The sequence below is a fragment of the Papio anubis genome, chromosome 6 (assembly GCF_008728515.1).
Source record: "Papio anubis isolate 15944 chromosome 6, Panubis1.0, whole genome shotgun sequence".
NCBI lineage: Eukaryota > Metazoa > Chordata > Mammalia > Primates > Cercopithecidae > Papio > Papio anubis.
This window is the reverse complement of record NC_044981.1, coordinates 74208479-74231198: the sequence shown is the minus strand read 5'-3', so window position 1 is coordinate 74231198 and position 22720 is coordinate 74208479. Positions and strand designations below refer to the sequence as shown.

At 33.2% G+C, this 22720-nt stretch overlaps 1 protein-coding gene across 9 annotated transcripts in view; it reads left to right on the top strand.

Moving 5' to 3' along the window:
• PHIP (pleckstrin homology domain interacting protein) overlaps positions 1-22720 on the top strand; it is a 138764-nt gene that overhangs the window by 86572 nt on the left and 29472 nt on the right. For 4 of the 9 annotated variants that reach the window (XM_031667251.1, XM_031667247.1, XM_031667246.1 and 1 more), the window contains 11 exons: positions 1302-1419; positions 3922-4062; positions 6861-6937; positions 9159-9390; positions 13572-13691; positions 15574-15681; positions 16277-16401; positions 16533-16615; positions 18037-18084; positions 20074-20185; positions 20366-20427. In XM_031667251.1, coding sequence (XP_031523111.1) covers positions 1302-1419; positions 3922-4062; positions 6861-6937; positions 9159-9390; positions 13572-13691; positions 15574-15681; positions 16277-16401; positions 16533-16615; positions 18037-18084; positions 20074-20185; positions 20366-20427 — 1226 coding nt within the window. The remainder of the gene's footprint in view (positions 1-1301; positions 1420-3921; positions 4063-6860; positions 6938-9158; positions 9391-13571; positions 13692-15573; positions 15682-16276; positions 16402-16532; positions 16616-18036; positions 18085-20073; positions 20186-20365; positions 20428-22720) is intronic. The other 5 variants (XM_031667255.1, XM_031667253.1, XM_031667249.1 and 2 more) reach the window with 2 other exon arrangements.

Genomic DNA, 22720 nt, shown 5'->3' with positions numbered 1-22720 from the left:
AAAATGCTTGAAATATTTTAAGAATTACCAAAATGTGACACAGAGACACGAAGTTAGCACATGTGGTTGAAAAGTGGCGCTTGCTCACTGCAGGGTTGTCACAGACTTTCAACTTGTAAAAAAAAAAATACACTATCTGCAAAGCACAGTAAAACAATGTATGCCTGTGTACACACACACAAGCTAATAGAAACTAATAGAAGTAAAACTGGGGAAGTCTGAGTAAGATCAATGGGTTGTATAAATGTCAGCATCCTCCTTGTGGTGTTGTACCATGTTTTGCAAAATGTTAGCATTTGGGGGAACTGGACAAAGGGTACAAAGTTTTGTAAAATGTTGCTGTTTGGGGAAACTGGATAAAGGATACAAATAATCGCTCTGTTATTTCTTGCAACTATATGTTAGTATATAATTATTGCAGTAAAAACTTTAATTTTTTTTTATAAAAAACTAAGAACAAAAAATTAAATCCAAACCTCTTCTTTTCACAAGATTTAAATTTGCTCATTTTATTTTCCGTTCAGAATTATGGCCAGCCACAATGGGGATTGTGCAGTTCATTAATATCATCTAGTAAAGAAATATCAACAGTATATAGTTGCACTGTGTTTTAGTATTAACTCCCTTCTTATTATGAAATCTTAAGGGAGAATTAAAGTTCAGATACCCTTGCATTTCAAAACCTTTAAAGTTGTAAGATATTGAAGTAAAAAATAAAATTATCTTCACATGAGTTCATTTTTTTTTATTAAAGTTTAAAATTAGTGTTCCTCAACTTGTGTTGTTCAGTTTCACCTTGATGTTTGAGTTTTTTCAGTAGATGAAACCTGACCTCCCTGTCTCTGGAAAGAGTGTAGTTCTTTCAGGACTTTCAGTGTAACCTCAGGCTCTGTTGTATTGAATTTTTAAAGAGATTCCAGCTATCTATATGGAACAGATGATTATCAAAGCATAGGCCCTATCCTTAAAAAAAAAAAAAATCCAATTTCTCACTCTTGGAAAAGTTACCGTAGGAATCACCATGTTCCCAGAATCTAATACTTGGTTTGCCAAAGACCATAGCAGGAACCAGTAGTATCAACTTGAAGTAGACAGAGTTTGTCTTTCCATTATTTCAGTCATTTAATGCCGCATGTCCTGAGCCCACAACCTATGAAATTAAACTCAGAAATCTTTATCATGTGCTTCCATCTTAAAATAAAACATCAGGAGTAGCATTCCTTTCCTGATACCTAACATTCCTTTTGGAGGAAAGTTATGTGTAAAATTCTAGATGAATGCATATGGCTTTTGTCTTTCAGTAGGCAAGAAGAATGGAGAACTGCAAAGGGAGAAGAAGAAATAAAGACTTACAGGTCAGAAGAGAAAAGAAAACACTTAACTGTTCCAAAAGAGAATAAAATACCCACTGTCTCAAAGGTACATATTAATTATTTTGATGTTTAATATTTGCTTCTTAAGTATTGTGACCATTTGTTAATATTATAAACAGGTTAATTAATGATTAAAAATTAACATAGTAATTCTTGGTTATCTCTGGATTGTTTGTTTCGTATTTAAAATTTTTAATTCCATTTCTGCTTTCTAGCATACCCTTTCCCAAAGTGCCAATTCTTGTATACTCATGAAATTCTAATAAATTACAGTAAAGCCTCATCAAGAGCTTTCTTTAGCTCTTCATAATCTTGTATGCCATCTTTGTACAGTCTAAAAATAGCGTTTTGTTATGTTTTTCTGTGTTCTTGTGGTGTCTTGGCATCTCTTCATTATTCTAGATAATGAAGTCAGCTAATGCTGCTATAGATAATATTTCTCATTTTCTCCATTAAGAGAGGTAGATTGTCCCTAATAGTTTTGCCTTACTGGCTTTTCTGTCATCCTACTCTGGAAAAATGTTTGCACCCAGTAGATTTCGGTTGGTCATGGCCTAATTGGAGAGAGATATGTACTTCGCTGAGTGTGAAGGAATCACAAGTATCCCTTTTTCCTTTCTTTCTTTTTTTTTTTTTTTTTTTTATTTTGGAGAAAAACATCTTAGCTTGAAAATTTCAGAGCCTTAGAGTCTGAAATTGAGGAAGCCTATGTGAAACTTCTTTTTAGGTCCAAGTCACTATCTAAAGCAATTATTGAAACAAAGGGAAAATAAATAACTGGCCTTCTTCACCAGCTTCGTGTTCCTTCCTTTTTTCATTTGAGTTTTTTAAACCTCCTAAAGCAGTCTTCTTTTCTAGAATTCACTTTTCTGTTTTATTACTCATCTTTTCAAAATACTCAAGTAGTCCTTTTTTCTTTACTAAGTGTATCGTACCCTGGGATCAGTAGGACCTCAGAGTGCTAGAATTCCTATTGGTGTAATAAAGGAAAATTTCTTTCTGAAATAATCTTGTTTTTTGGTTGGTTGAGTGGTTGGCTTTTTCATGGTAAGTAGAAAGCATACCTTTTTTGCATCCTTTGCTGAGATAAACTTATATAATGATGATGAGCGTTTGTATTGCTTGCTACTGCTTTTATGGATGGAATATGTTAATATCGATTAAAATCAAAAGATGTGCTTATCTCTTAATTCAATAGTACTTCGAAGACTTTTTAAGAAATCAAAGGAATGATATGTATGTGTATACGTATATGTATGTGTGTGCATGCACACTCGCATATTTTTAGTGTCTCTCGTCACAAAAACTGAAATAACTTCAGTTATTATTTATGTGGTCAGCTAGCTATCATTTATTTTTCCCAAATTTAAATGGTTATATCCAATTTCAAGGATGTCTCATTGATTCTTTGTTTTTTTTCTAAGACAAGACCCTGCATTTATTTCATGGATGTGATTCTCTTTTTTGTTTGGTTGGTGGGGAGATAGTCTCATTGTGTTACCTGGGCCGGGGCCGGAGTGCAATGGGACAGTCCTAACTGACTGCAGCCTTGGACTGCCTCAAGTGATCCTCTTGCCTCATCATCCCAAATAGCTGGGACTATAGGTTTGTACCACTGTGCCTGGCTAACTTTAAATTTTATTTTTTAACTTTGTAGAGACAGGGTCTTGCCATTGCCCTGGCTAGTCTTGAACTCCTGACCCCAAAGCACAATTCTCCCACATTGGCCTCCCAAAGTGCTGGGATTACAGGCATGAGCTACCATGGCTGGCCTTTGTATTCACTTTTGAGATAGCTTTATTAAGTTTTTTTGGTGTGTTTTAGGTATAAATTTTAATGTTTATTGAGTTTGTCTTCATCACTGTGTTGGGCTTTGTCAGTTTTTTAGTGCTTATTGGTTGTATTCTTATCTGCAGAAGACTTCTTACATTTATTCCAGTAGAAGAAAAACAGCCCAGCCACATGGCGTCTTGTCTTCATTGTGGCACGGTAGCTTTATGATCCCCATTTTGGTTTCCAATTTGCCTCTGCCTATTACATATGCCTCACAGCCCATTATCCTTTTTCTTACATCATTTCTGTAGGTTTGCTGTAGATACAGAAGAGATCAGTGTTTGGTTTAGTCTTTTATCATTAATCTTTGTCTGTCATTAATTAGGAAAAAAAACAGTGTTTTTATAACTAATCAATCAGCAAGTAAATTTCAACATAACCTTGATAAGCCTTTGATTTAACTTGATGAATGTTAAAATATTTGAGTTGGTACTATAACCTCGTCCAATTAAGTAATATCTTAAATATGAACAAATGTTTTTATTGTTAGGATAAATTGTCTCACTTTGTCACCCAGGCTGTAGTGCAGTGGTGCAATCATCCCTCACTACAGCCTTGAACTCCTAGACTCAAGCAATCTTCCTGAGTAGCTGCAACTACAGGCATGCGCCACCATGCCCAGCTTGAATTTTTTTGATTAAAAAAATTTAACTTTTAAACTAAAAATCCTGCTCTTTAAACATAGTGTGAATAAATTTAATTTACTTTTTTCTAGAATCATGCTCATGAGCATTTCCTGGATCTTGGAGAATCCAAAAAGCAACAGACAAATCAACACAATTATCGTACGAGATCTGCATTGGAGGAGACTCCTAGACCCTCAGAAGAGATAGAAAATGGCACTAGTTCTTCAGATGTAAGATATCAGCACATTCATAAATTAGATGTCATTTTTACTTATTTTTTTAAATATGAGTTTCATTCTTTGCATTTATTGATATGTTTGTGGATGTAGTTTAAATATGGCATTTTGGGGTATTATGATACAGCTTTTATTTTCTAAAAATCTATTTCTAGGCATGGCACACATACACATAATTTCAAATCCACAAAATAAAGTCATGTGAATTAATTATTCTTATTTTATAGATAAGGATGCTGAGGCTCCAAGATATTTAGATTATACAATCACCTATTAAGAGGTAGAGCAGGGATTAAATGCAAGTTTGTTTTACCTTAAAGCCAAGCTTTTTAAGTGGTACTGTGAAGCTGTAGTATGTATAGTGTAAGTATAACAGCAAATCAGTAAGTATTTGGCAGTCTTTGTTAGTTTTTAATCTCTGTACCAGTTTATAGCTTTCTCAGTGTAATTTTTAAATACTCTTCATGCGTCATTATTTCAGTAAATATTACTGTCCTTACTAAATTATGTATTGTTTCAGTGAAGGCAATCAGTTTGCAGTCATAAACCAATCTTATTAAGCAGTTAAACCATGTCCGTTCCTCTTTTCTTCTCAGCCCTCCCCATCACCTTCCTTCTTTACAGGTTAGAGATGTAATCATTTTAGATATTGACTACTATACACTTTTGAAGCCATGTTGTGCTTTGAAATGCTAGGCGTTTATGAGAATTATCTAAATAAATTCTCTTTGGCCAGGGCAACATTAACTCAAACTGAGAGTATTCTAACCACAATTTAAGTTAGTCTCCAATGGCTTTGGGTCCTCATATGGCCAGGTCAAAATGATATATTCATTCTGGCAAAAAAAGAGAAATATACTGATTATATAAACTTGACTCATGGTAATTTGGATAGACATACAAAACATAAAATACATGTGGGCTAATTATCTTACAAAATGTCTCTATTTTTGAAAGAGTTTCCTCTAAATATTGTTTCTATATAATATTTGAAATATTCTGTTTATTAGAAACTTAAGAACTGTATTTCCAGAAACACATCTGTTATAATAAGTCCTTCAAATGTCTTCAAAACTAATTTATTTATGCTTTAACATCCTTTTAGAAATTTAGAATATATTTCTAGAGGAGCCCATTGAGAACAAAGTATCACTTTGGGCACAGTATACTAATTAATTGGAAGGAACTCTGGTTTTTTCGTTGAAATGTTTTGTACTGTAGTATTTCATACTTGTAATGTAGGAATAATTCTGTTTATTTTTCCCCCCTTTAAGGAAGTAACACATGAAATGTGGGAAAAGTCGTATCACTTGCTTAGATTTATTTGTTATATTGAGCAGTGATTAAATTTGTTAATAAAATATGCTTTTTGTTAATAAAATATGCAAATGTGATTTTTTTCATTTTTGCTTAGTTTTCATAACTGTGGAATAGACATATAATTCACATTCTTCATTAAAACATCAAAATAGGAAAACTTTTGTCCCAAATATATTATTTTATTTAAATATTAAAATAATCCACCCCATTGTCCTCTTTAAAAGTTACCTGAATATGCCCAGCAAGTAACACCATTCTTGTGGAATGTTGTCCAGGGTTTGGACTAAAGTGACCTGGGCTTAAATCAAGTTTTGTTGCTTATTAGTTGTGCCGCCTTGGGCAAAGTTCTCAACTTTTTAAAGCTTTAGTTTGTTTTATTTAAATAACTCTCTCTATCACCAATAGTGCGTTGTCAAGCCCAAATGGGGTGATACATACAAAGTGCTTAGAATAGTTTGTAACATACAGTAAAAGCTTAATAAATATGAGGTGTTACTGTTATTGGAGCATGAAGTTTATTTAAGCGAGGAAGACATGCAATATTTTTGCCATCAAAAAATCCAACTTTATGAAGAAAATGCTCTCACAGATAATATTCTTTGTTGACTCATGAATATTTACTAAAGAGAAACAGAGTGTTGGAGTATTTTTTAGTCCTTTACCATTTGGATAAAATAAGACCAGAAGTGGAACATCCTTTTGTATATGGGAAAGCTGTTTTAATAAGTAAAACATAGATGTGCCTATAATAAATAAACACAAATGTGCCTTCTCAAAGCACCCATAGAAAAGAAAGCTTTGTATTTTGAAAAGGCTAAGAAGTAATAATTTCAAATGTAAATATGGAATTTGATATAATTTTATCTAGAAGATACGTTGTGAGGCTTTTAAAATGGTAATCTGTAGGATTGCTCTGAATCCAATGTTAGTAAGTATTATGTCTTTATATACATTTAAGTATTCTCATTTATTTGTAAAAAAAAAAAAAAAAAGGTAAAAGCTGTTTTTTGCAACTAATTTTTTAAAGAGAAGCAGCTAACTCTTATTATTTTATTATTATTGGTTATTTTTGAGACAGTCTCTTTCTGGAGTGTAGCAGTGCAATCTCAGCTCATGGCAACCTCTGCCTCCTGGGTTCAAGCGATTCCGTGCCTCAGTCTCCCAAGTAGCTGGGATTACAGGCATCCGCCACCATTCCCAGCTAATTTTTTTTTTGTATTTTAGTAGAGACAGGGTGTCGCCACGTTGGCCAGGCTGGTCTCGAACCCCTGACCTTAAGTGATCCGCCCACGTCAACCTCTCAAAGTGTTAGAATTACAGGCATGAGCCACGACACCCTTTGCAACTAATTTAAATCAAATTTTAAATATCCCAATATGACTGATACTATAAGATATCACTGATATTTTCTGTAATCATAAAATGTTATTTTATAAAATTATGCAATAAGACATGTATTCAACATATCTTAGGAAGGTGAAGTAGTTGCTGTCAGTGGTGGAACATCTGAAGAAGAAGAGAGAGCATGGCACAGTGATGGCAGTTCTAGGTAAATGAATGATTTTTATTTCTCCAAATGTTATATAAAATCTTTAGAAAGGTGATTTTTTTTTTAAAACCAGCAACACATTTCAGGTTCTTCAGAGAGTTTTGGAAGTTATATGAAATGTAGATTTTCTGATATATGTTCTCTATAGAAAATAATTTTTTGGTGATTACAACTGGATCTGCAAAATGATGCTTTTAACTTTATCTTCTTATTTAGTATTTTTTTTTTTATGAATACTATTATAATGTTGAATTGCAAGCCAGTTTCATTACTGGTTTTGAAAAGTGTGAAGTTAAGGAAGTAATGCAAGCCCCCTGAGTTAACTATCTTAAATGTAGTGGAATTTATGGAATACTAATGATAAGAGGAATAAGCTCTCCTTTTTCTTGTTATCCCTACCTTATTTGACCAGGCCAGTGAGGATTCCAACTCCTTATACTGGCGATTCACATTGTTGCAGGGCTTATGACCTTGGCTAACTTTTCAAGGTCTTAGTAGCAAGAAGAGAGTATAGCCTTTGGGGATGGCAGTTATGATTAGCTGCTAAACTTATCCCCCACCTTAGTGGCTCTTAAAATAGAAGAGACAAAGTATGAAGTAGAGGCTGTAAGAGTTCCTCAGTTCTACAATCAAGGGCTCTCCTATTCTCACAGTAATGATTTCTGGTAATGATGTGCAAATGTGTGTGGTTTTATCTAGTAGTTTTCTGTATTCAGAACAGGTCAGTGAAGGAAACATTGAAGTTCTTTTGGCTCAACAATGGAATCAGAGTATTTCAAACCCTGAGATGACATAGGGGTTCCTGTATTAAAAGAGTAGTGGTGGTTTTAGCAGTTGAGGACAGTTGTAAAGAATGCTGGGCTCTGGAGTTTGTAATTATGTTTATGCTGACAGCAGAAGATCTTCTGTAAGAGCCAAGTACTCTAGAGAGTGATAACTGTGTGATTTGGCAGGTACCATTTACAGTGGCCTTGGCTGGAGCTAGTATAAATAAAATGCTCATAAGTTGAAGACAACCTGTTTTAGAATAGCATATCTGAAAATAGTTTAAGTTCTTAAAAATCATTTTAAATTTCATAGTGAAATGACTAAATCATGTTAGAAAACATCTGAATTATTTGATTCTTATCTGGGATGATTAGAATAATCAGAGATTTAGGTACGTGCTTATAAAGAACATTTGGACAGTGGAGGGGTTAGTGGGGAGGGTTAATGACAATGGAATAAAGCTCCAGTAAAATCTGCTTTTTCCGCGTTAATGTTAACAGCAGTATTTTTAGAGGATGAGGTTATACATCATTAAATCTAGGCAAGCTAATTATTGCTTTTAACATAACTTAGATTCCTTTAAGACATTTATGTTCATAAAATTGTCAAAATAAGTAAATATGCTCACATACTAAAATTACTATAGAAGATAATACAACTAGATTCTTTATTTTACAACATGATTGGTTCAGTAAATCGTTTGTCAATGAAGGTAAACTAAAAAGAAATGACAAACATGATTGGAAGCAGTATACAAAATATAGTAAGGCCTGTATTTTCTGAATCATGGCATGCTTTGAAGCATAAGATACACCTAAGGTGTAGGTAGGTAGAATAATTTTATCTAAATGAAATTTCATTACTTTACATGCAGAGTAAAGTTTGCAAACACAGTCTTTCCCCTGGGCAGGAACACTTCTGACTCTGCCAGTTCAATATCCAGCTACCTTGAGAGCACTAGTGCTGGACCATAAGAGTTCCCTCTGTCTGAACTCCCACTTCCTCTTAAAAAAGGAATCCCCATATCTCCTCAATGTTGACACCTTCTGTGCTCTCCAGGGTTATCTTTATGCTGTCACTAGAACGGAGAAAAGTGACCCCCTCTTCCTTATTTTCATATACCCACAGAATTTGTAACATATGCAACACTCAGAAGTCAATATTTTTCTTAAAATCTTGAAAGGTACTTAAATTTGTTTATTCACTTAAAGTTGTGTCTTTATGTATCTTCAGGTTTTGGGGGAGGTTTTTTTTCTTTTGCAATATTTAAGTAAAGCCTGTAGAATTTTAAGAAACTTTTGAAGATGAGTTGAAAATTAGGGAAGTATTTTTTTGTTAGTTTAAGTATTTGTTTTGTCATTTCTCTTTATTATAATCTTTCTTTTCATTTTTATAAAACAAGTCTTAAAATTTTATCTTGTGTGTTACCTAAAAATCCCTTCTGTCCTTCTAGTGACTACTCCAGTGATTACTCTGACTGGACAGCAGATGCAGGAATTAATCTGCAGCCACCAAAGAAAGTTCCTAAGAATAAAACCAAGAAAGCAGAAAGCAGTTCAGATGAAGAAGAAGAATCTGAAAAACAGAAGCAAAAACAGATCAAAAAGGAAAAGAAAAAAGTAAATGAAGAAAAAGATGGACCAATATCACCAAAGAAAAAGAAGCCCAAAGAAAGAAAACAAAAGGTTTGGTTTTTAAAATTACAAATTTGGTGTTTTCTAGGGAAACAGTTTAAAGCACACATGTTGAAGTACAATTGATCACAAACATTGTTGAAGTTTATCAGCAAATAATAATAGAAAAAACTCAGAAGTACACAGTAGTAAAAAAGTATACCTAAATATATTTAGTTTATTCGAGTTTTTAGATATTTAGCATGTAAAAATATTTACTTACAAAATTGCCGTATTCTAAATATTGAAATTTAATCTTAAAAAGATCAGATTTTTCTTGACAGTCTGGTGGAATTTATTTATGTGAAATACATAATGATGCAAAACATATAGTATATTAGTCTATGAATTGCCTTTATGTTTAACTATCCTTATTAATTGTTATTGCTGAAAATAAACAAAGTCTTTGAGGAACATCACACAGAGTAGAAATGACACAGCTTGTCACAATTGATCCCAAGGCAAATATGAAGCTAAAGTGGGGTAAGATGGGCTTGTAACATTCCTTCATTAATCTAAAGTGTGTGAGCCATAAGTTTTCAGTCCTTTGGTCAGTAGCAGTATTGATTTGATTACCACAGTTAAGTCTGGACAATTTGAGAAAAAACAGAGAACGTAAGAAATATTATAGGAAGAATATCTGTCAGCTCGTATGGAGTTGAAATTCTTTAACATAGGAATGAAAGTGAGAGCTGTTTAATTTTTGTTCTAAAGTAAATACAACACGAGGGGCATGTTTTCTGCTTCCCTAAAGACTGTAAATGGGAAGCAGTATTTGATTAAAAGGAAGATTTGTTTGTAACCTCTATCATTTAAGTATAAGTTGTCATTTGTAGAATTAAATAGTGGGAGACCATAGGGTCTTTATTCCCACAGAGCTTTCAAAATGCATAAGAATATAATATATCTGTTTTGTTTTAAGTGTTTTATTTTATCTACATTTGTTGAGTTATTGTTTCAGCTTTATAATTATGAGTTACTTTAATTTAGATTCCACAGCTGCTATTTTTCTTGTTGCCTCTTTTGCTTTTGTTTGGGGAAGCTTTACCAAAGAGAATGCCACACAGTTACCACAGTTTTTCTTTTCTACCTTGTCAGTGATGATAAATGTAGTCTGATTTGTTATTTTATATATGTAGTAGACAGATTGGTTAAAGAAAACTGATTTAGCCATGTGTCTGGCTAATAAGGTAAATATTCTTTTTCATCTCAGGACAATTTTGGTGAACTTTTGAGGTTTGCAGTGATAAGTCACTGTGAGAACAGTTCTTTCATCCCAAGAATACAGTTTGCTTCATCTGGTCCCGTTAATTTGATAATTTTCCTCAAACTAATACCATGGGCTTCTTCATGCACTGGCACATGTAGATCTGTTGTTAACATTTGGCATATTTTAATTTCACTGTGTTGTTGTGACAGAGTATTGCGATGGGATGACTCTGCCAATAGAATTATGTGGGTCACTTTAAATATGGTAAGGTTAGGATACTGGAGGGTATTCCCTTTAGTTTAAATTTTGTTCACATGCCTAGCAGTGATGTAACAGTAGATGGACTTGTTCTTACTCCCTAGTCCTCTAGTTATCTTGAATAAACATACAAGTATTTCCCTTCTTAAACAGGGTCTTCTTATGTTGGAATTTCAGATGAGATTTCCTAGAGGAAATAAGATTTGAGCTGTGCCTAGAAGCATTCCCATGGTTGGAAAGGAAAGAAATTATTTATGCTTTCCATATTTAAAAAAAAACTCAAATCATGGAGCTGGAAATCTTAAAGAATACTCAATGCATTCTTAACCCCTTAATGGTTGTAATTAATAAGAGACAGAAATCTTCCTCAACCAAACATTCTAAGTTCCTCAGGAATTATTGGGCTGTAAGATTTGTCCTTATAATGATTTTTGGTGATGCCAAAGTCTTTCAGTCATACATATGATTATTCTTATTTAATATACAACTTACCTGTCTTGGTGTAAAAGTTGTTAGCTTCCCCATTGAACATAGATAATTCCTTATAGGGAGAAATACTTGCCTAGCAATTAATAGTCCATATTGAGGCTAGAATTATGATTTTCAAACTTTTCTGTCTTTTCCTTTTTATTAGTCACAGGAAACCCTTTTCAAACAAACATAGCTCCTCAGTATACAAAACTGATAAAATCAGAACTGCTCTGAATAAAACACAGTGGAAGTTCCTGGGTTGTGGGATCTCTCTGATATACTCAGTGCATAACATAATTGCTACTTTATTTGATAACTGTGCATATATCAAATTACTGTTTGGATATCAATGTACTCCTCACATCTAACACCTACAAAACTTACTTACCAAGCTTTTTTCTCAAACCCGCTGTACCCCACCCCTCTTTATCTCAGTAATGTGGTGACTCTCTTAGTTGTTTATACCAGAAACCCTGGAGATATCTTTGATTCCTCTTTTTCTCTCATAGTCCACATCTAGTCCATCAGGGAATTAATTATCTAATGAATTGTAAATATATTCAGCACTTTACTGTTTTTCACCACTCCACTGCTATCACATTGGTGTGAATCACCCTGAACTCTCATTTATATTACGGTGGTAGCATCCTACGTGTCTTCCTGTTTCTCCTTTTTTCTCCCTAGGGTCTATTCTTTAAAGCATAGGTTGACAGATTTTTTTCTACAGAAGGCCAGCTACTCTGCCATAATAGCATTTATAGATAATACACAAATGGGTATGGCTGTGTTCCAATAAAAATATATGAAAATTGTGGCAGGCTGGACTTGCCCTTGAGGGTCATGATTTGCCAATCCTTGTTCTGATGCATCCAGAGTGATCCTTTTAAAATATAAGTGAGATCGTACTATGCTTCTACCTAAAATTCTGTAATGAACCCATCTCATATATAGTAAATATCAAAGACCTTTACCCTAAGTCTTCAGGGTAGTGCTCTTGATGTGTTTGACTGAGAAACAGTATGGTGTGGCTAATAGGAAAAAGAGGAAAATGATAACTACTACAGTTGGGAAGCAGTAGTAGTACTTATTGCAAATAGTGTTCTCTGATACCATGTTATGGCATTACTTCTTTTAGTAAACAAGTATTATTTTATAGTGATAATTACAGTACCTTGTTTTTTAAAAAACATGAGTAAAATGTAGCAGTCTTAGTGTACAGTCATCTTTAATGTTTTACATGTGATTCACAAAAGACTTTAATCAGTTGCATAACATTTTTTTACTTATAAAAATACTAGGTTTCAAATAGTCTTAGAAAGTTCATTTTTTTCTGAGTCTAAGGTAACAACATCAAGACCATTGTGGCCACTTGCGGGTGACCAGCAAAGTTAAGGAACTTTCTCAGAGGCATAGTTTCTCATGCTATGTAGAAGTATAATGTCCAGCTTATGGAAATAATTAGCCTTCTATATCTTGCACTACTCAGCTCCTATGAGAATATCTTATTTAGTTCTAACTTACTAGAACTAGGATAAAAAAAAAAAAACTCTAGGGTATCTTGGTTTGTTATATGGAATGTTTATAAAATTGATAGCATTTTGAAAGGAAAGGAGAATACACAGAGCTTGTACTTTGGGGTTTGTGGGGATATCTTGTTACCTTGTTGTGAGTGTTGGCTGTGGAATTTTGGGTTTTGCTTCTAGTTAGTTCTCTTTGTAGACAGTGATTTGGAGAGATTGAATAACTCTGTAGCCACTGCTGCCATTTTTTTCCAGGGTAAGTGTTTTGTTGCTTAAAGGATCATCATCTCTCAGTAGTCATGGAAGATTGGTCCCAGGACCCTGTAGATAACAAAATCCAGGGATGTTCAAGTCTCTTATAAAAAATGGCATAGTATTTGCATGTGACCTACACACAGTCTCCTATATATACTTTAAATCATCTCTAGATTATTTATAATACCTAATACAGTGCCTACACATCATTTTATTTGTGTGGATTCAGCATAGTATTCAGAATGTAGCATGGTTCTGCCTATTGGAACTTTGTGGACTTTTTTTCCCAAATATTTTCAGTCAAGGTTGGTTGAATGCATGGATGCAGAACCCATGGATACACAGGGCCAACTGTATATAATATTGTACAGTGGTGCCCTTCCCCTTTTATTCAATTATCTTTATAATTATTTTAAAGAGTAGATTGGTGGATTAATGCTTTTCTGATGATTACTTAACAATGTTCTAAATTTTGTCAGAGATTGGCTGTGGGAGAACTAACTGAAAACGGTTTGACATTAGAAGAATGGTTGCCGTCAACATGGATTACAGATACTATTCCCCGGAGATGTCCATTTGTGCCACAGATGGGCGATGAGGTACTTTAAAAGTTTTAAATTATCCTTTTTTCCTCACATAGTTTTAAACATTTTTAATAGCTCTTGAAATAGACTTCTAGAAAATTGAATCAGTTTTATAAAGTATCTCATTCTAGATGTTTGTATCTATGTATGGAGAAAGTACAATTAGGAGGGAAAATCTAATGATAATCCTCTTTGAAGCTGCTGTAAATCTAAATATCATGAGAATGAAAATTTTGTTAGTGTTTTAAAAATGGAATGTATGTTTTAATAAGAGGAGTTTTATTGTCAGCTTTATCTTTTTAAATTAAAATATATTCATTTATCTTAAGGCTTAATGTATAACATATTAAAGGAAAAATGAAATTTAGCACCTTATTTTCATTTAATTTTATTTCAAAAAGTGTTGTGTTTTGTTTACCCACAATGTTCATAGTTTATTAGATCTTTAAAAAATCTTTAATCTTAGAATAAGAAATACTATTTAATTTTTAAGAAACTGAGGATGAGACCATTGTTTTAGAATATGTACTTGTGAATTTAGAATGAAAATGTAAGAACTGGTCTCAACATTTCTTACTCAAGGTTAATGTCTCCTTATTTTGTACACAAATTTTAATAGGAGTGTTATCTGGTGTCCAACAGATTGACCATAAATAAATTGGGACTTAAAATAGAAGCTTCTTTAGCAAAGCATACGAATTAACAGTATAAGTGGTAATTGACACTTTAAGAAAACAAAGAAAACAAAAACTTTTTAATGCTAGAGTGATTCTAAAGAACAGTCCGAATGAATTTATTTAGAAATCCTACTTGCCTCATAAGACTTGAAGAGCACAGAGCATTACCACGTTATTGTAGTATAGTACAGTGATAGATCTTAACATCCTGTAGCATTAAGATGTGAAATTATATTTTAATACATTATTTCAACGTGGCCAGAAAAGTTTGTAATTCCTTGTTGAATGATTTCCTTTCAAAGTGGTTAGGTTGTCTTTTTAACTGCTGGTGCTTGAAGGTGCTTGAAGGTCTTCATTATTCAGCACTATTCCATCATTTAAAGTTCCAGCCAACTGGAACAATAATGGTATTAATGAATAGAATGAAAGTATGGGGGATAGTGGCTATCCCAAAATGTTACTAAAAACTTAGCGTTTTTAAACACGCTCTTCTACTAGTGGGTGTCAGACTGCTGTCTCAAGTACTAGTTCTCCAAGACAGTAGTCAGGAGTCACTTAAATTTGATCTTCATGAAATGGGGGTAAATGTATGCCCTGCTGTCTTACTAGGATTTGTGTAAGGATTAAAATACATGTGAAAGTACATTTTTCATTTTAATGTTTTCTGCATATGTACAAACCACTTGCTAAAAATGTTAAGGACCGGGTTTCACCGTGTAAACATACAAAAATTAGCCAGGCGTGGTGGTGGGCACCTATAGTCCCAGCTATTCGGGAGGCCAAGGTAGGAGAATGGCGTGAACCCGGGAGGCGGAGCTTGCAGTGAGCCGAGATCGTGCCACTGCACTCCAGCCTGGGGGACAGAGTGAGACTCTGTCTCAAAAAAAAAAAAAATAAGGAAAAAAGTGGACAATAAACTTATTAGTTACTTAACGTTATTATGCAATATAGATTAACTTATTTTGAATTTAAGAATAAAATGGTGAAACCAGAAAATAACTTTTCATCTCGACTTGTGTGTATTCAAAGTAATGTTATTTGGAACACTTTGGTTATGATTTAGTGATGTTAAGACAACTTGAGATAAAGGAGGAGGGAGAAAATGTTATAATTTCTGTTGGCTCAAAAGGCATTAGATTTTCTCTCTGCAATTTCAGCAGATACCTGTATATTGGATTAAAGGAAACACATCCAGGTTTTAATATGACTTTATTTTTTAGGTTTATTATTTCCGACAAGGACATGAAGCCTATGTTGAAATGGCCCGGAAAAATAAAATATATAGTATCAATCCCAAAAAACAACCATGGCATAAAATGGAACTACGGGTATGACATTGATTTATTATTTAATGGCCCCAAAAATACAATTATGGATTTTGGAGAAAATTGTATCAAAGGTTACTATTAATACTATGAGAAACTGCATCATGAAGATACCTTGTTTAATTGAAGCAGTCCTAGAGAGTAGCAGGTGTTTGATTTTCATCCAGAGAAACACACGATTTGAGTGAATTTATATACTCCAGTGCAGTTTATGGGTTGGGTACAAAATTTAGTTATAGTGAAAATTAGGGAATAAGTCTTAGGTAAGCTTTGTATTCATAAATTTGATGCGTATTTCTAGATTTGTCAGCAGTAGTTCAAAGTTACCATAGGTCTTTGGAATGGTAATAGAAAACTTACTTTAGTAAAGTTCTCCATATTTTTCTTCCCTTTCTTACTTATTAAAAATTTCATTGTAACTTGCATACTATAAAGTGCACAAATCTTAAGTATAGAGCTAAGTAAATTTTTACATGTACTCAGTCATCACCATCCAAATCAAGATTTAAACCAAGAAATTTTTTCTCAACCATGTTTAGCAGTCTGTTTTGTGGTTTGTTTTGTAAAGATAGTTTCTTATATTCTCTGTCTCTCTCAGGAACAAGAACTTATGAAAATAGTTGGCATAAAGTATGAAGTGGGATTACCTACCCTTTGCTGCCTTAAACTTGCTTTTCTAGATCCTGATACTGGTAAACTGACTGGCGGATCATTTACCATGAAGTAAGGACTGTTGAAAGAGGCAATGGTTTTCTTAGTATTGTAGATTGTTTTTCAAGATTCAGATACATTTGAACATCTTTTAGGTATTTTTAGGTATGTGACCTAATCAGTTTGTTTCTGTTTGTAATTAGATACCATGATATGCCTGACGTTATAGATTTCCTAGTCTTGAGACAACAATTTGATGATGCAAAATATAGGCGATGGAATATAGGTGGGTAATTTATTTAGAAGCTATAGATGTTTGATGTGGTTTTTTTCTTAGTGATTTACTATTTTTCATACTTGAGAAAAAGATTATCAGAGAAATCTTTTTGCTGTTTGTAGGAATGTTAATAGCAAAGTAAGGTACTGTGTCGGAGATATTGTTCAGTTTTGTTTAGAAGTGAAAATACTTTAGTTGATGCTTAAATTTCAAACATGTTTTTCTGTTACATTTGACTTTTTCTTTCCATGTTGTACATGTTAAGTTAAATTTTTATATAAAAATATTAACAATAGAATTTATATTTGAAGCCAAAAGAAGCTTAACAAGATGTGTAAGTTTGTACTAAAGCTAAACTGACATTTTTCTTTTATTGGTTAATCCTGTTATAATCTTTAAAATTAGTATCATAAACAAGTCTCAAAGAAGCTAAAATCCTTAAAAGTTTTCAGGCACTTAAGGTGCATTAATTTACATATAGATGATGTGCCACTTATGAGTGTAGTTCTCTTAAAAATTTCATATAGGACCAATGTATGTCATGGTGTGATGTGTATATGGTATGTATGGTTTGAAAAAGGACATCAATTGACATACCAGTCTATCCTTCAGTGCCATTGGAATGCATTGGCATGGTGGTTTGTCCTTTTTTGAAAACTTGTATGTGCTCTGTAAAGAGAAATTAGGAAAATGCAATTTATCAAAATTATGGACATGGAAGTTAGAAAGAAAATTTACATCTCATGTACCATTTCCCTAGAAGTTTTGAAAGATGTGTTTCATCAAATAAGGGAGTAAACCAAGAAAGGGAAAAGTATGGAATCCCCTCAAGAAACAGGAAGTCCAGAACAGGAAAAGTTAAAAGGAATCCCAAGTATTCAGTAGAAGCCTCAGGATAGCAGCTACCTAACAAGTCCAAATCTCCCTCAAGAGGAAAATCTTCAGGGGGAAAAAATTGGAACACATAACTTATCTAGGAAGTTTGTCTTCGTGCAAAATAACATTGAAGAATGTTTTTTACAGCTTGAGCTGTTAGAGATTGTGGATAGATTTAATTGTAAATTCACTGAAAACCAAGCGTTAAAAAAATAATTATTAATTTTAGGGAAAACAAAATTATATAAGAAAGGCATTATATGCTATTTTGCTTAGGAGCAAGCAATATTTACATAGTCATTATTAAAAATTAAATATGGATTAAATATAATACACATACTTTTTATGTACAATTGTATTAAGGTTATAGTTGTCCCTTAGTATCCACAGGGAATTACTTCCAGGACCCCCATGAATACCAAAATCTTTGCATACATAGGTCCCAGAGTTGATCCTATGGAACCCCCCAATGTGAAAAGTTGACCCTTCCGTATTCATGGATTTCACATCCCACTAATACTGTATTTTCAATCTGCATTTGGTTGCTGATGTAGAATCTGCCAATACAGAGGGACAAATCTGTTTATTGGAAAAATCTGTGTGTAAGTAGACCTGGTCAGTTAAAACCCATGTCTTCAAGAATCAACTTTGATATTTACTGTCAAAAATTGATGAGTGAAGAAATCTGTAAGTCAAGAAGTAGTAGTTAAAATAGATGTAAACATTTTTCTTGGTTTTGGCTATCAGCCTTTGGTACATCTGATTTTTTAAATTTTTCACATACATTACTTGATATGATAAATTTTATTTTTTAAGGACTTGAATTTGCCAACAAATTGCAGAACAAATAATAGAGATCAAAGTTCAGGAATATTCCAGAAGTGAGCTCATAACTTCGGCAAAGTAATATGGCTGACATTGGACAAATCAGAGTTAAAATGGATGAACGTCATAATTTTCTCATTTGAATATTATGATTTTATTCTAATTTATGGGTTAATATTTTTCTAAAGTTAGTATCTAATTAGTCTTTTATATCTGAGGATATATGCATTCACCTATCGACTGCCATTTAAAATTACATTAGTAATTTTTACTTCAGCCCCTCCTCAGAAATGTTTTAAGGCTTACTCTCAATGGTGGACTTCAGTAGTAGTCCAGGTTCTTTGCTTAACTTTCTTGTTACTCTGCAGATACTGTTCATTATGGTTAGGCACACATTATTCAGTTCTTCCTCTTTAGCATGATGATCAGTCTGTATAGGGTCGTAAGATACAGCTTTTTGAAACTCTTCATGTTTAGTGTGAAGTTGTGGTGGTGTCAAGAATGCTTCTTATTAAACTATATAGTAGCTTCTTAAGTGTCACTAGTATGCATCTGAGGAACAACTGTCAACAACATGCAGTTGTGTCCTATGAACTTTTCTCCTGGCTCCAATTTTCTTTTTTATCATATTCTTTTACCTTGTTTTTCAAATTTTTAACTAATTTCATGCTGTATGTTTTTATAAACTTTTAAATCCTTTTTGGTAAGAAAAGGAGAACATAGATACTTTTCTCTTTATGAGTTTAAAAATAAAACTGATTCAGATTAATTGCTAACTTAATTCATTTTAACTTACCCGTGTGTCAAAAATGTAGAGTACTTTAATAGAATGCATTATTCAAAAATTACCGGGAGGTAGACATCACCATTTCTATTTTATAGACAAGGAAAATGAAGGTCAAAAATAATTAATATATTCAAAGTTACACAGATACATTATTTGAACCCAAGTCTTTCAGACTCTAGCCTATGCTAGCCATGAGAAAACTCAAGTACTGTGATAGCTGAGGAACAGGAAAGCATTGCATAAAGGAAGTAAGTGACTTACAGTTTTCTTATGACACGGAAGGAACATGAGAAGATTTACATAAGAAAAAGCCATAGCATTTATAGCTTGTTCAGGTCTTTGGGAAAAAGCAGGTTAAGTAATACGATGACAGCAGTCGGATAAGGAAATAGACACAAGGAGTGTCCTCTGTTTTAAAAAGACTAGTTGTTTTATTTTTTGTTTCTTTTTTTGTTTCCTTTTACAGGAAAGGGAGAGTGAGTGAGTATTAAGAGTGATTGAGATGAAGGAAGACAGGTTGGATTTTATGTTGTTTTGTTTAGGACGGAGTCTTGATTGATTGTTGGTTGGGAAAACTTGCTTACAGAAAGTAAGAAATTAAAAATAGATTAAGTAATTGTTGAGTAGAATTTACCTAAATTATAATAATCTTTGAGTGAAAAGTTTGGGTATAGTGTTAATGATGAATTTAAAATGCTAGATTGGTAAAAATGCCTAAAGCAAGTGAATTTCTATATACCTTAATGAAATATAAAAAGTAGAATTGAAAACTGCTAAGTCACACTTCAAGTATGCTTACTAAATACCTTTTTTCTCTTGGTATTGCTGATTGTACTTACTTATTTTTGGAGTGTGTGGTTCACTTTTTGTCTTCTGAAGTCATACAGGCAGTTTAGGTACTTAAAGGTTTACGTTAGGAAAAAGCAGTGACAGCAGCCATGCATTTCAGAATAATGAGATAGTTTTTGTTCTTGGCCAGGTGACCGCTTCAGGTCTGTCATAGATGATGCCTGGTGGTTTGGAACAATTGAAAGCCAGGAACCTCTTCAACTTGAGTACCCTGATAGTCTGTTTCAATGCTACAATGTTTGGTAAGGAAACATTTGTTGTATTTTAGTTCACCTAGGCTTGCTGTGAATTTTTTTTCCCATCTATTAAGAGATAAAGAGACTTCTTTTAAACACAGAAGCAATTATTTTGATAATTGATTTTATTAAAATTGTGAAACAATAATTTAGATTTTTTAATATACTGATTTTTCTTTCTTTAAGCTGGGACAATGGAGATACAGAAAAGATGAGTCCTTGGGATATGGAGCTTATACCTAATAATGGTAAGTGTGTGTTGGGCTTTTTGTGTCTGCATTATGGAGTTAATTTCTTAAGAAATTATTTAAGATTTGCTAACATGCTATCACAGTTGTTGTGAGTATCAAATAGAAAACATTCATTCAGCAAATATTTATTGTACACCTTGAAGTAGGGGAGATTCAGCAGCAAAGAATATAGATATAACTCTTGCCTACTTGGAATTTATAGTCTCACCGGGAAGATTGAAATTAATTTATTACAACAAAATATGAAATTGTTTTATTAATTATTATTCAAGAAAGTGTGCATTTGGGAGGCAGAGACATTTTTGTAACTTTAGCAGACTGCTTACAGTGTAACATGATAGTTAAGAGGTTATGCTTTTGAGAGAGATGGACATCAGTTCGTATCCTGACTTGTCATTTTTTATGTGATCTTGGCAAGTTCCATAAAGCCTCACTCCCCAACTTTTTAGGACTCGGCCTTTGAAACCGTCTTAAGCTAATACCTTCCTTATAGGGCTGCTTTAAGGATTAAATAGCATCATGTGTGTAAAGTGCTTATTGTAGAGTCTGACACACACAAGAGCTCAACGAAGATATAATTAATAATGACAATATAACTGTCATTGTTTATATGGCCTGACACATTCAGGATTTAATAATTAGCCTTAGGCAGTGAGTACGACGTCTTCCTTGTACTGAGAAAAGGTCATTGGGACCAAAGCCTGGAGTTTATATATTCTTTCCACTTCATTGCCCATTTTTCTTTGTTTGTAAAAAATACAACACACATACACAATTGCATAAGCCAAAAAGGGATTAAAAGGATATAGTCCAGATTTTAATAATGATTATTTATAGAGTAGGATTATAAAGACTTCATAAATTATTTTCTGTTATTCTATATTGTTTGATTTTTTTTAACAATAATATATTACAGGGCGGGCACGGTGGCTCACACCTGTAATCCCAGCACTTTGGGAGGCTGAGGCAGGTGGATCACGAGGTCAGGTGTTCGAGAGCAGCCTGACCAACATGGTGAAACCCCATCTCAACTAAAAATACAAAAATCAGCCTGGTGTGGTGGCATGTGCCTGTAATCCCAGCTGAGGCTGAGGCAGGAAAATCACTTGAACCTGGGAGGCAGAGGTTGCATTGAGCTGAGATTACACCACTGCACTCCAGCCTGGGCAACAGAGTGAGACTCCATCTCAAAAACAACAACAATAATAATAATGATATCTGTTAGCAGATAAAAATAAGATCTTTAAAATACAAAGAGGAAAACATCTAATTTCTAACATAGTAGAAATCATCTTTTATTAATTGAGTTACTTAGTAGTTATTGTATTCCAAAGTCAGAGAAAAAATAACTGTTGGAGAAAATAAGCCAATCTCATAGACCTCAGAAATGAGAAGATGGTCATGCTGGTAAGCTAAGATTAGTTCTTTGCAGGAATTATCACTTTGAAAATTTAATGCCAATATTATGTGTTTTTATCTCACTGCTAAATTAGAGCTGTTAAAATTATAAAATATCTTAATTTGTAACCATGTTACATGGCTTATCTTTTTGTTTCTCTCATTTATTAAAAAAAAAAGTTTAAATTTGAACTCACATTGAACTGTTGTGAATATGATAGCAGTGAAGCCAGTTGGTGTTAGAATGCCTTGGATATTTTTTAAATGAATAAGTGATACTGATTCACTATTTCGTTTCCTACCTAAGTATATTGAAGGGTGGTTACTGTTGTTGTTCTATTTGGATATACATTCATACGAACCTATAGAGTTTAATTGTAGTTTGTGATGAGAATTTTGATTGTACACAAACAGTGGCATATTTTTAGTGTGTATCTGCCAAAACCTAGTCTAAAGGAAAAATCACCTAACACGTTTCTAGATTTTGAGTTACCGTAACCCTCTAGTGATTCTGTCAGCTAAAACTGTTGAAGATTCAAGCATGCAGAAAGCATACCTTCATAATTTATGAGTAATAAGCATAAGCATCATTTGTCAATTTTCGTAATTCTCTGTTCCTACATTCAAAAATTGAAGCTTCGATTGAAGTATTTCTAGAAAATGTCACTTTAGTTCAGTTTTACCTTGTGTATAGTTTATCAAAAGTAAACATGGCAATTATGAAGTGATTCAGAAAACTTTGAGATTTGCATATTTTATAGAAATGATTTCTGCACATGTAGCTTGATTACAGAGCAGATTTTCAGGTATAATTTTGGAGAAGTAATTATTTAGAGAATCATTTACAGTATCATTTAAAAATTAATTTAAATTTTCGTGACCCTTGAAACGT